Source organism: Paroedura picta, chromosome 6 (assembly GCF_049243985.1).
Source record: "Paroedura picta isolate Pp20150507F chromosome 6, Ppicta_v3.0, whole genome shotgun sequence".
Lineage (NCBI taxonomy): Eukaryota > Metazoa > Chordata > Lepidosauria > Squamata > Gekkonidae > Paroedura > Paroedura picta.
The window spans coordinates 98,901,350-98,916,422 of NC_135374.1; the positions used below are offsets into that span (position 1 = coordinate 98,901,350).

The window sequence follows — 15,073 nt, forward strand, 5'->3', positions numbered from 1 at the left end:
GACTGATACAGCAGGCCGCTCTCCCTTTATTGAAATCACATGACCAGGTAGTTCTGAACATTTCTTAAAGCTGTGACAAAGCAGATGGAAGTAACGTTGTATTCAAAAATATTTATGATTAGAAAAAAAAGAATCGTCATACAAGAGAAAAGAATCTTGTAAGTTTGGCAAAAGAAGCCTCCGTCTTACCGCCACTAAGCTTTCTTGGTTTCTCCCACTTCCTAGTTACTAGGAATGGTCGCAGACTTCATGCTTTGAAACAACACCCAACTTTCCAAAATAAATATCGAAGTTATAACATGGTGACAGTACTTTTCAAGAGAAGCCTGGCCAGTCAGTACCCCCTTTCAGGGGCACGTGTTTTCATCACTCTTCTGATGTCTCAGACAGGACAAGAGCTTCTTCTTTGTTACTTAAACCTTCAGGAGTCTGTCCAGCGGGTAGCCGTGGTCCTCCTTTGGGCAGCACACTTCAAGTATTGCTTAAAGTTCATCGTTGCAGGCACTTGTTAGTGCTGGAGTAGAAAGTTGGTAGCTACGTTAAGGTCATTATTTGAAGCCCTCAAAGCTTCCAAAGCATCTAGCCGGGAAAATCCCATTTCCATGAGCCGTGCGACCTGTCCGAGATATAAGACAAATGCATATGTAAATAAATAGAAAGACACAAAATAGGAAAAGCCTCCATCCGGAATTCTTACCAGCAGCCAATGCGATGCATGTTTTAGAACAGGAGTCCCCAAACCTCTTCAGCTTGTAGGCACCTTGGGAATTATGATACAGGTTGTTGGGCCCAACCACAGAATGGCCACCAGAGGAGGTGACTCCAATGACAGGAGGCAGAGCCACACACACTCAAGCACATCCCTAAGTGCAGGGGATGGACGGAGTTATTTTTGCAAATATACCAGGAAAGTGTCAGAGAATAAAACCGATACCAAAGTGAAATCATGTTAATCCGCACAGCTAATCAGATTTCCAATAGCCAATCAGAAGCCCAGTTGAGCAACGGCCCCATCAGACCCCGCCCACTTTTTGTAAAACATTTAATGGGTGTCATGGCACCCATGGGCACCATGTTGGGGAACCCCATTTTAGAGAACTGTTCAAAAACAGGCCCAAGATTGCAGTCCCTGGTCTAACGCATGCTTTTAATTAATGTGAGAAACCATTTTAGCACCAATGAGTTTGTTCCTTTTATTTATGTTGCTTCTTTGTTGGATGCACTCATAGCCTGAAGGCTCCCTAACAAACTGACAAAGTCACATCGGGTCTGAAAAAACCCCACCCAATGCAGACTTAACATTTCCATGGGCATGAGGATTTCCTCCCATGTACTGCTATTTTCCTCTCCCCCCTTCCCAGGGCAGCCTGAAATGCCCTGTGAAATGCCGTTCCTGGTAGCACTTCTGGGTGCCATAGATTGGAAAAGGAGGTGACGTGGAAATTGTACCATGGGGGCACAAGTCTTTGTGTCCCCAAAAATGCCTCATCTAGATTCTAGATATGATGTTCTATGTCAGAAATCACAGTACATTAATAAACTCCACAGCATGTTAATAAACTCCATAGTTTAGAAGAAGACATTTATAAAGGCAGCTAGGAGACTGATTAATAATGTCTCATTCATGCTTATTCATCTTGCAATGATTTTTTACAAGAATTTCCCTGCTTGCTTTTAGTTGAAAATGTGTTATAGGAAGAGTGACACAGTCTTGCAGATCTATCTCTCGGTCTCAGGGGTAGTCAACCTGTGGTCCTCCAGATGTTCATAGACTACAATTCCCATGAGCCCTGCCAGCGTTTGTAGGAATTGTAGTCCATGAACATCTGGAAGACCACAGGTTGACTACCTCTGTCCTAACTAGTCAGCCAATGTACTGATTGCCCATCCACGAGTTGGATGAGTCATTGTACCAGTGTACTACAAGATTCAAGATATCCCAAATATCACAATACTTCACACATAGTCATTTAAGTAAAACTTACTATTTTGCGGGGTTCATAACAGACTCTCTTGTGTAAATTATATGTAATATTATTTATTTTTCACATTTATACGCTGCCCTCCCTGAAGGCTCCGGGCGGTTTACATAGAACTTAAAACTATACAAGAAACGATCCATTGAGAGTATGGTGCCTTCTCTTTGGCTATCTGCCTCCAAAACTGAGATTTCAGACAACTTACCAGTATGATTACAGTATACCTGAAGATACTTTTTTTTTGAGGGGGGGGGGGATTAAGCCAATAAGGACAAAGCTGAAGTACCCTTCTCAATATGAATTTTTATTTACATATCCTGCCATAGATTACAGTAGCAGATACAGACTGCAGAATTACAGTAGCAGATACAGACTGCAGAATTCAAAGCTTTGTGGCGTACCTTTCACATCAGCAAGGCTGCTGGAGACTTAAAAAGAGGATGCCATTCACACAACTTGTATGCATGGGACTGTATGTTCTGCTTTGCTGTATCCAAATTCGCAATGCAAAAAGGTATCAGCGGCACCACCTCACCTCGCTACCTTTGTCCCCTGTAGGCTTTAATGCATGCATGCCTAGCTAGCCATCTGGCCTCTATGACCCTGCTAACATTTACCATATATACTCGAGTATAAGCCGACTTTTTCAGCACATTTTTTAATGCTGAAAAAGACCCCCCTCGTCTTATACTCGAGTATACCTTGACCCTCTTTTCCACTACAGAGCTAGTTTACTGTTTTTCTTTTAAATAAATATTCAAAAAACATTTAACCTACTGATGCCTCAATTAACATAATTTTATTGGTATCTATTTTTATTTTTGAAATTTACAAGCAGCTGCTGCATTTCCTGTCCTAGGCTTATATAAAACTTATATATATAAGTTTTCTCAGGTTTTTTTTTTTTGGTGGTAAAATTAGGTGCCTCGGGTTATTTTCGGGTCAGCTTATACTTGAGTATATATGGGTACTCAGCTGGCTTCTGGAGAGCTGATTCAGCGAAATCTGGCACAGCAGAAGGCTGGAAAATGGAAAATATGTCTGCCTCAAGTCTGATGTTAAAATAAAATTCATCTTTGCATTCTATCCTTTGGGAGCCTCCAGAAAGGGCGGGCCTCCGGTATTCAGTGTCACGATACCCAAGAAGAAAAGGCACACCTTTGTACTACTGACCCAAGGACAGAACACTGGAAGCTGTAGATCTGCGCTAAGAGAACCAGTATCGCATCACAAGCTGCAAAATCCTGGCTTTAGCCAAGACAGCGTAAAAGTTCACCTGTTCTTCAGACACTTCAGCTGGAGGCAGGACCTCGTGTTCAGTCTGCCGATTATCCTGGTAGTTTGCCTCATGCCGGCGACGTAAAGGAGGAAAGAGACGGTTCCAGTTAATCATTCCACCCTGTTTAAAAAAAATCACAAGGACAAATGGCTGTTATGGCTGAAGACAACGCAGTCTCCACTAGGCAAAGTCAAGACCCTGAATGTTGCAATTGGGTTTCTTAATAGCCTAGTAAGAAATTCTGCAGATATCCCCAGAACAAGATAAGATGTGTTAAAGTAAACAACATTTTAAATTGGTGAGGCAGATAAATATGCTAAGTTGCCACTGGAAATACACACACACACACATACACACACACCAAGCCTGATTCCTATAGTCCAATCTTTAATTTGGCTCCTTGGTTCCAGAGAACTGAGCTTTAGTACAAGGTAAATCTTCATATGCATAGTTTTGACTATGGGGAAAATGTCCTGCTTTCAAGTTTCTCTAACATGCAGGATGTAACTAAAAGGTTTGCTATTCATGATGACTCTTGTATCCCATTTCCCTTTCAAAGCAGAAGACATCGGCAGCTGTTCATCTTGGCCATCTTTTCTCAATTTTTTTACCATTAAGAATCCCCCTGAAATATTCTTCAGATTTCAAGAAACCCTAGAGGTGGTGCAATTGTGCAGAATATGGCTGGAAAGCAGAGCTGTGTACATGCCCAGTTGGGCCCCTCGCCTTCCCACCTCCTCTAGGTCCACCATTGGCCATTGTGGGAGGGGTGGGCAGGTCACCCAATAAACATTTAAGAAATTTAAAATATATATATATATACAACCTTAATTAACCTCCACCCATTCGATAAACCCTTCCAAGGTCAAAACGAAACCCTGGTTGAGAAAGCCTGATTTAGGCAATGACTAGACCCTGAGAAGCATTAGAAAATAAATTTATTTTTTGCCAGCATACCACTCTCCCCCCCCCCCCATCTCTTTCTTGTTTAGCTTACAGCAAGGTGGCTGTATCAGACTACACCATGAGACCACACTCAACTTCAACGGCAGTTTTCACGGGCAAACTGTATAACTAGGACAGGTAAGACTGGCATTCTCAGTAAACTCTGGTATTCTTACCACAATGGTTGCTTAGTCCAATGACAGTCCAGACATGCCTGATCTCATCAGATCACAGAAGCGAAGCAGGATCAACCTTGGTTAGTATTTGGATGGGGACCTCCAAGGAAAACTAGGGCCATGACGCAGAGGCAGGCAATGGTAGGCCACCTCTGAACATCTCTTGCCTGGCTGCTGGACAATCCTACAATTGTAGGATCTTCTAGCTACACTACACACACGCCATATGATAAACAAATACATAAACAATCCAATGATAAAGCATTATCTCACAATGTAATCAACCTTCTCACTACTACTGACATGTCATGATCCTATAACAGGAATAGGATTGCTTGAGACTTTGCACGGACTAGTCATCTGAATCTAAGACTAGGATCTGGGAGCCGTGGGTTCAAATCCTCCCTTAGCCAAGTGACTGCCTCTCAAGCAGAACGGATTGTTTTGTATTACAACAGGATTACGTAAACAAGTGCCAGCAAAATGCAACTTCATTTTCTTTTTTACTGTTGAGAAATCCCTGAAACATTCTTCAGGCTTCAAGAAACCCCAGACGTGGTGTGATCATGCAAGATAAGATTGAGAAGCACAGCCATGTACGAGCCCACCCAGAGCCCCTCACCTTCCCACCCCCTCCAGGCCCATCATTTGGCCATTTTGGTAGGGGTGAAAAAACAGGTCGACATGACCATATATCACCCAATAAATGTTTAACAAAAATTTTTAAGTACTTTCCCCCCAAAGGTCTATGAACAAAGGGTAGCTAAAAAGGAACCCCAGAATATGCGTAGAACTACATCCAATTTTCAAACAACCATGATTACAGGTAGAGCTTCCGTGACAGAGGAGAAAAGGACATTATTCGTGTCCGGAGCACCTAATACCTTTCTTGGTACTCTAGCATATTATATTAAATTAAAATAATTTTTAAAAGAACAGAGGGTTTCAGAGGAAGCGCAGAACGCTTTTATGTCACCAGTTCTCATGCATCAAATTGGAGAGGAGAAAAAGCTAGAAGTCTGAAAAAAATGTGAGTGTGTGTGTGTATGGCCATGAAAAACTCAGATCTGAGGCACTGGGGCTCCGCTCCACCTTACCAAACAGACTCCTCACCAAACTTATGCACTGCCATGGTACGGTAAATACCTGAGGAGAACAAGGGCTCAAACTTGCAAGTGACACACCACCACACCCTATACCCACTCATGCCCACACACTCTCTCTCCAGGGAATAGAAATGTTTTCAAATTATTTTTATTAGTTCTGCTGCTGGTATTTTAAGTTCTGATGTTCTAAGTTTAACTGCGGATGTTTCTAGCACGGGGTACTGGCCCCCGTCAGCACATTGCTGAGAAACTGGACAGAAAATGCCTTTCCCTCTGCTGTGGAACAACTGCTTCACCAGAAACCAGAGAAAAGAACAAAAGGGAAGATGCTGTGGGGGAGTGGGGAGTCGTTTCAAGAGGGGGAAGTTCATGAGTGAACTTTGGCCAGTCACACATACTTGGACTGTTTCCACAGTTGCAAAAAATGCTGCAGTGGCCTTCCTAAAGTCCCGCGGGAGGGGGGGGGAATCTTTTACAAAAAATCGGGCTCTTATGGAGCAGATCCAAATGCAATCCCTATTTACTGCATGGTTTTAGGATCCTCAGAAACTGTGATTCCTCCCTGCACCTTACAAGGCAATTTGGAGTTATTCAGTGAGGATTAAAATCTGCTTTCTCCTCTATTCCAGCCTCAAGTGATGACATATCAACTCCGCCCACTATCCGCCTCTCCTCCTGCCCTCTCCCCTCTCTATTTTTTAAAAAAATTTAACCTGATCCCATTACAGTGAAAATTTGCAATAACAATAGTGCCCACTTTCTGGGAATACTTAAGTCAAAAATGAGGGCTTCACATTCCTCCCCCTACATCCCCCTCCAGAATGATAGTCTGGTATCCCTACATGATGTTGGTAAGATCTTGAGTGTTGTGAAGGCTGTCACATATCGTTGGATGTCCTATCTATCCTAGCAGAGAAAATATTACAAGACAAATGTGGGAACTTTCATTAATATTTCTTCTTTATTGAGAATACTTTCTGAAGAAGGCTGTTACCTACAATTTATTAAAAGCAGCTTGTCTAGACAAAAGACAATGGCCAATTACAGCTCAATTCAAATCTTTTCTTTCTTAGGGGAATTAAGGCAGAAGAAGAGTTGGTTTTTATAGCCCGCTTTTCACTTTCCAAAGGAGTCTCGAAGAAGAAGAAAAAGAAGAAAGAAGAATAACAGCAACAACAACGCCACCACCACCACCACCAACAACAACAAGAGGTTCTTATATGCTGCTTTTCTCTACCCAAAGGAGTCTCAAAGCGGCTTACAGTCACCTTCCCTTTCCTCTCCCCACAACAGACACCCTGTGAAGGTAGGTAAGGCTGAGAGAGCCCTGATATTACTGCTTGGTCAGAACAGCTCTAACAGGACTGTGACTTGCCCAAGGCCACCCAGCTGGCTGAATGTGGAGGAGGATCAAATCCAGTTTTCTAGAACCACCACTCTTTAACCATTACAGCATGCTGGTAGTAAAGATGCTCCAAAGTTTCTGGGATGACTAATCTGCCCTTCACGCTTTTCAATCTAGCTTCAGGTTTAATTACAGAAGACAGATGGCCTTGGTTGCTCTAATGGACAATCTTGGATTGCAGACAGATAGGGGACATGCCGCAATATTAATTCTGCTGGATCTTTCCGCTGTTTTGACGCAACTGAACACTCAACTTCACAGTGCTTAGAGAATGGTGTAGGGTGGTGACGCCCAATCATGTATTCATTTGGGGTTGCCCTTGAAAACAGCTCAGACGCTTCAGCTGAGCAAAATGTAGCTGCTCTAATACTACCTTGTCATCGGATGAAAGCTGGGGTTAACCATATATACGCACGCAAACACACACACAAACCCCTACACCCACCATGCAAAAGCTAGACCACTACTGACATAATTTGCAGTTTAAGAAACCAAGGGCACCTTGGGACATGAAGTCAGCACCTCAAAAGCCACAGTTATTTGCATGCTTCACAGCCTCTCACACACACAAACATTAAAGATGCATGCATGCAAGTCCTTCTTGTAGCACACAAAACATAACGTAGTACCCTGAGAGAGAAGAAAATGTGTCTGAAAAACAAATTTCCCGAGGCAAGCTAATCATGCACAATGGAAGGGAAGAACAAAAGAAGTGGTCTAGTAGTAGATTAATAAAAGCTTCTATATCTATGGAAAGATAAACTTGAAATTTCAATGATTTTAAATAGATTTTCACCTACAAGTTAGAATAGTTTCAGCTAAAACATACCACAAGAGCCACTGTGGCATAGTGGCTAGATACAGGGGTAGTCAAACTGCGGCCCTCCAGATGTCCATGGACTACAATTCTGGTGCTGGCAGGGGCTCCTGGGAATTGTAGTCCATGGACATCTGCAGGGCCGCAGTCTGACTACCCCTGAGCTAGAATATCAAACTAGGATCTATCTGGGCAATCCAGGTTCGAATCCCCCCTCTGCCATAGAAGCATGCTGCATGATGTTAGGCTAGTCGAGGGACTGTAAAGATAAAATGGAGGAGGAGAGAATGTTGTAATCAATTTGAAGTCCTTACTGGGAAGAAAAATGGGTTATACATAATATAGAAGAATGTGGATAAGATTTTTTTTTGGGGGGGGGGGATTTCCAACCTTTGACATATGGTGTTTTTGGAGAATCCTTTCCCCGACCTGCAGGATTTACCTTTTGTTCTATCTATTCAGAAAAAGACTTCAAAGCCCATTTAAATGCTATAGTTTCTATGCGAAAGCCTGAAAATGAGGTTGAGAGGGGACAGAATTGCTGTCTTTAAGTATTTGAAGAGCCTCTTGTGGTAAGGCAGCAGACATGCAGTCTGAAAGCTCTGCCCATGAGATCAATCCCAGCAACCGGCTCAAGGTTTACTGTAAAAAAAGGTTGACTGACTCGGCCTTCCATCCTTCCGGGGTCGGTAAAATGAGTACCCAGCTTGCTGGGGGGTAAACGGTAATGACTGGGGAAGGAAATGGCAAACCACCCCATATTGAGTCTGCCATGAAAACGCTGGAGGGCGTCACCCCAAGGGTCAGACATGACCTGGTGCTTGCACAGGGGATACCTTTACCTTTAATTATCTGAAAGGCTGTCAGTTGGAAGAGAGCAGGGAGTGGTTCCTGTTGGTAGCAGAGGATAGGACCCTCAGTAATGGGCTTAAACTACATGGCTAGAGAGGATAGGACCCTCAGTAATGGGCTTAAACTACATGGCTAGAGAGGATAGAACCCTCAGTAATGGGCTTAAACTACATGGCTAGAGAGGATAGAACCCTCAGTAATGGGCTTAAACTACATGGCTAGAGAGGATAGAACCCTCAGTAATGGGCTTAAACTACATGGCTAGATATCAGGGGAATGTTTTTTTACAGTCAAGAGTAGTTCAGCAGTAGAATTGTCTGCCTAAGGAGGCAGTGAGCGTCCCCTCACTGGCATCATTTAAGCAGTACTGGACAGAATGAAGCGTGCTTTATGATCGTCAATGCCCAACCCTTCCTGTTTTTTTAGCATCTGCATCACTGAACTGCCACCTGACATCAACAAGTTGTGGTTTACATTAATTGCAAGGCCCTTGAAAAATATTTGATTTCTTTTAAGAACTCAGTTTTAATTATTCCCCATGGTGTTTGTGTACCTCAGAAGCCGGCCAAATTTTCCCCATGCTTCCTCTCAGACATATTTTGAAAGGAATCTATAGGCCTTTGGTTTCCTTCCTGTTGGGCCTATAAGTCCTGTTTCTCAGCAGAGCTTCCTTTTTTAAAAAAGGGATCTATTTTTGTCGTCTAGGATTCTTTATCCCTCTGGGTGGTGCTTTTTCTACCCTATGTTTGCTTCCAAAGGTTGGCATGTATTGTTTTGTTAATTGCTCTTTAGCTTTTTAAAGTAATAGCCAATGTAGGTCCCATATATTTAATGATATATGGCTTCATCTTAAATTCTGCTAAGTATATGTAAGAGCTCACAAATAAGGACAAGTACTCAATACATTTTTGGTGACATGTTTGATTGTGTGTGCATCTTTTCTTATTGCAGTTTTGACTCCTGAAAGTTTTTTTTTAAATCTTGTTTCTCCCCTAGTACCACATATTAACACATTCATATTAGTATTAATATGCACAGATATGTAATGTTATGTGTGGAAGCAACTGGTCCATCCAGCAATTAAGTTCTTATAGTACAAAGTTTCCCACCCAATGTTGACAAGTATGCCTGTTTCCCAGACAATGCTAACAACTGCCCTGAGCCTTCGGGGAGGGCGGTATATAAATATAATAAATATAATAAATATAATAAATAAATAACGAAGCAGTCTTCAATATACAATACAAAAAGGACCAAACAAAAAGATATCAACATGTATTTTCAGATTATTAATAGAAAAATACAATCATTTCACAGAATCACGAAGTTGGAAGAGGTCTGCAGGGTGATCTGGTCTAGCCCCCTGCAGAATGCAGGAAATTCACAACTACCTGCCCACCATTAGTGACCCCAATTCCATGCTCAGATGATGCCCCTTCCCAAAACAACAACAGCAACCAGAATCTCTAAAAAGTCTGGGCTGGAAGAGATTCGCCTCCCAACCCCAAAGCATGACAGCACTCCTCTGAAGAACATGGATGAGAGGCAGCCAAGTCACAGCCCAGTCTAAAATCCAAACTGGGTGTAAATCTCCTGACAGGAAAGGTACTTCATATTATGAACTGTGGTAGCAAAGTTTAATCCATTTGCTAGTTTGGTAGTTTGATGTTCAGATTCATATCTTTGAAACACCTGGTAGAGTTTTGATGACACCCAGGTTGGTGTAGTGGTTCGGAATGCCGACTTCTAATCTGGTGAGCCGGGTTGCTCCCCCACATGCAACCAGCTGGGTGGCCTTGAGCTAGCCACAGCACTGATAAAGCTGTTCTGACCGAGCAATAATATCAGGGGTCTCTCAACCTCACCCACCTCACAGGATGTCTGTTGTGGGGAGAGGAAAGGGAAGGCGACTGTAAGCCACTTTTGAGGCTTCTTCTGGTAGAGAAAATCAGCATATAAGAACTAACTCTTCTTCTTCTTCAGTAATATCAGGGCTCTCTCAGCCTCCCCTCCCTCACAGGGTGTCTGTTGTGGGGAGAGGAAAGGGAAGGCAAATGTAAGCTGCTTTGAGATTCCTTAGGGTAGAGAAAAGTGGAATATAAGAACAAACTATTACTACTACTACTACTACTACTACTACTACTACTACTACTACTACTGGGGCTAATTTTTCTCACTGAAGTTCAGATTCCATGATGGGATGATACCTGTTCCCCATTCAAAACCACTCCCACCGATGCGTGAAATAAAAAAGGGGAGAGGGATGCTCAATTCATACTAGAGAAGTGATCTTCAGGTCAATATAACTCACAAACATTTGTAACATGTAAACAGGCACCAGTTACTATGTAATACCAAGTCTATTCAATATTGTGCAGCATTACAAAACGTCACATTATGCCACTGGCCAGACATGGTCATATGGCAAAATTAAAATTTCAGAGCGTTCTCCCTCTTTAAAATGGCAGTAATAATGTTGCTACGTGGAGATTTGTGATGAGGACTGGAGATAAATATGACTGAAACAGCACTGAAATAATTAGTCATGCTGGTAACAGCAGCGTGCCACGTTAGCTTTAGTCAGCTGAAGAAAGCTAGACTCTCAAGAAGACACCTCAATTAACAGGAAACCCTCAGTCTTCATAAGCAGGGAAGGTGTCAGACCTATCGGTGCTATTTCTCAGGTGCTAGGGAGACTCATACCTTGGAGGGAGCACAGTAACAATCTTTTCAGTTCCATCAGTGCCCTTCTCCCTTCTCCACTGATGCAGAGCAGCCAGTTCATTTACAGCTATACTTCCATGCCTCTTTTCAAATCTTTGGGTGGCTTCCAGAGAGGATTAAAATTGCAACTCATTAGTCAAGATGGGCAAAACCACGCTTCTTATCACCATCCATAGCAGTGCATAATTATACTCAATATATACTTAATTCTATTCTTACTTCTGCCACCGTTTCCTGTATAGCTTTGGAAAGAGCTTTGCATATTTTTCACTCTTATAATGCCCCCCCATCAATGTAAAGAGATTGAATACATTTCAGATGTCTGCAATCCTAACCCTACTGCACTGCTTATTGGATGTTCCATCCTGTTGACAGTATTGATTTACACTTATTTAGACTATGTGAAGATCTGGCTAAGCGAGTCCTCAGGCAAAAATCAGAAGACACTGAGAGGCAAATGGACATGGCAAACACTCCAGTTTTTCTCTCATTGCCAGCTACAAGATATATATTAAAACCAGCTGCCTGTCTCTCATCAATTGATATAAATAAATATAGAAGAGCCTTTATAATAGCAGGATGCTTGGTTATGCCTACAGTATTTCTGGGGGGCAGATAAAAAAGAACTCCAACCTCAGAGCGATGGTGCACCTGCTCATTAAGGGAGGGGGGGGGGAAGTGGAACACATCTTCTGCTGCTGCCCTCTGAATTCCACACCCTGCAGCAAGCTTATCCAGCCACTTCTGGACAGGAAACCATACCAAACAGAAGCAGATTGGTCCAAAGAATTACTCAAGGATGAAAAGCCTCAAGGTAGCAAAATTCTGCGTCCACGTGATTCAAGCCCACCAGAATGATAAAACACCCACAGCCACAATCACCATGTCCTTTTATCTAATTTAATTTTAAAAATTAATTTTATATTGTCTAAAAGTTTTTAAATTTCTTCTGCATTCTGATCTGTGACCGTATAAATAAACCTGTACTTGTATTTCTACTTGCACTGATTTATACCATCAGCCTGGAGTATTACTGAGAAAGGAAGACTATAAAAAACGTAAATCTGTTCCTCTTAATAAAATGGTAAGAGGGTGCTGGGAGGAGCCAGGACTCATCGCCTAACTACCAGTCATGGAGGCTGTCCTGGCTGTCCCATCCCTGATTGGCCATCTGTCCAGTGAATGGCCAATCAGGAGGGATGTCCTGCCCCTTGCCATGTCTCCCTTCAGCTACTTCCAGTGGAAGAAATATCAGTCAGCAGTAAGGTAGGCAGGCAGCTGGAGCTGGGAAGAAGGGTGGAGTGTCAGGGACTGCAGCTGGGGGCAGTGGGGATGGGGAGGAGGGAGGGAGCCCTCACCAGCGCTCCCGCTACCCTGAACAGCTCTGGCTGTGGCCTTGCCAGGCCTTGGCAGGGCTGCCTGGAGTGGTGCAGAGAGTGCTTTCCCCCCACTGCCCTGAAAAGGCCTGCTGAGGCGTGCCGAGGCTTTGAAGAGCCTTTTGGGAGGGGGGCAGAATCCCCACCAGCACTTCCCCCTGCCCCGAAAAGGCCCACCAAGGCCTGGAGAGGCCTCAGCAAGACTTTTGGGGGCAGGGGGGCAGAGTCCCAGCCAGCATTCATCCCACCCCAAGAAGGCCTACTGCAGCCTGTGGAGGCTTCAGCGAGCCTTTTGGGCCCACACAGGGGGAGGTCTTGGCTGGCCTACCCAGGACGGATAGTGCCCATTGTATTGTTAGATACACCATGTTTCGTTGCTAGTAAGTAAATAAATAGATAGATATCACTTGATGCTGTGTTCTTGGCCTCCTATATCTACAAAAAAAGGCTATGAAATAAAATAACTAAGAGCAGAGCTGTTGTTGAGTACAGAGATACAAATATGGTTATTCCCCACCCAGAATATTTAGATCAAAGATATAAATGATTGTAGTAATGCCAAAAACAAAAAACAGCTGCAGAATATGAGAAGTATGGGAGGAAGTAACTGTATTTCAGCATGAGAGATGTCTCTATACAACAGTTGGCCTATGATATTCACAAACCCAGGTCAAACAGGTTACTTGCAGTAGCTATAGATAGAGAAGTTGAGGAAATGAACCATCCCTCAAGTGGTCCTTATCTGACAGATGTGCAATCACCAAAGTTTTCATTTCACTACCATTTTATTAGAACCTTGACCTGGATAGGCCAGGCACGCCCAATCTTGCTAGATCTCATAAACCAAGTAGGACCAACCCTGGCTAGTATTTGGATGGCAGACCTCCAAGGAAATCTGGGGTCATAATGTGGAGGTGCACTATTATTATTATTATTATTATTATTATTATTATTATTATTATTATTATTATTATTCAATTTCACAATTTCACAAATTCTTAAACCCAATTAAAACCCCATTAAAAGACATAAAACATTCCCAACATGGCAGAAAGATCAATAAAAACGGGACTCCCACCCCCCACTACTAGCGGGGTAGAGAAGGAGGTCCCGATGATGTTCACTTCAGATCCTGGCGGGGGGGCGTAGATCTATCTTGCCAGTGGCAAACCACCTCCAAATACATCTTGCCTGGCCGCCAGACAACCACTACACACATGCCATACAATCAATCGATCAATCGATCAATCGATCAATCAATCAATCAATCAATCAATCAATGGGATTTTATAGGATTTGATTTTTTTATTACTGGTTCTGACATGTTCAAGAGAAAAGTGGGCATGTCAATATTTTAAGCAGAATAAATATCCAGGCTAATACTGCCATTGATAAATGTACCCACCATAAATCTATCTAAACAGATAGAGCAGCCTTCAGGCAGGAAGGCCAAGTCCTGCCATTTAATGACGGAGCATGAGTCTTGTCCACTTTCTTTGATCTGCACTGATGCTATCACTTCAAGAGGCAACCTTGCTTGGGTTGCTTTTCTTATGTGAGGTATTAGGTTTGGTTCTCCTGTTCCTGTCTCTGCTACCCCAGGGGCTCCCTCTTATATACTCCAGGATTATAACGGGCCACTCCCTTATCCACTGTACTGCATCACGTCTGCTCTACCAATGTTTACTTCTGACCTGAGTGGTTGGAACAGGCTTTTTCAATGAGGGTTTCATGAAACCTTGGAGTTTCTTGACAGCCCTGGAAGAGTGGGAGTTAATTAAATTTTAATATATTTTTAAAATTAGTTAAACATTTATCAGATGCTATAACCATATATGGTCAAGTTGACCCACCCACCCCTCCCAAAATGGCCAATGAAACACCTGGAAGGGGGGAAACTAGTGGTTGTGTATACAGCTATGCTTCCCAACCATATTTTGAACAATCACACAACTCCTGCGATTTCTTGAAGTGTGAAGAATATTTTAGGGGTTTCTTAAAACAGTTGAGAGACTGGCTTAGACCTTGAGGCTGCCACCTGCACACACAACCCCACCCCAACAATGTTGAACTGCACCAAGGATTGCTATATTCACAAAGCATCCTAGAAAAGGTTACTTGAGGGGAAAAAGTGAACATTATTCATATTTGGAACAAGCCGCAGACATGAGGAGAATCATTTCCATAGATTGCTTTGATGACTCTTTATATCACTCCTTCTGTAACAAGCAAAGTCACACCAAATGCATTTTTCCAGCTCCCTTCTAGAGCACTCCCCTTTTTAGATATTTTAGAGGGGTGGACTGTGTATGTTTGATTGTTTTAAAGTTTTAAACCATATGCTGATTTTATTGATGTTACCCACCCTGAGTATTTGGAAGGACAAGCTACAAATACAAATTTATTATTATAAT

At 42.7% G+C, this 15,073-nt stretch overlaps 1 protein-coding gene across 1 annotated transcript in view; it reads right to left on the reverse strand.

Moving 5' to 3' along the window:
• Positions 1-15,073, reverse strand: part of UBAC2 (UBA domain containing 2) — a 99,088-nt gene continuing 84,015 nt past the window's right edge. Inside the window, exons 8-9 of the mRNA XM_077343826.1 lie at positions 3,256-3,378; positions 1-616 (exon numbers count right to left, since the gene is read on the reverse strand). Of these exons, the coding sequence (XP_077199941.1) occupies positions 509-616; positions 3,256-3,378 (231 nt within the window). The 3' untranslated portion in view covers positions 1-508. The remainder of the gene's footprint in view (positions 617-3,255; positions 3,379-15,073) is intronic.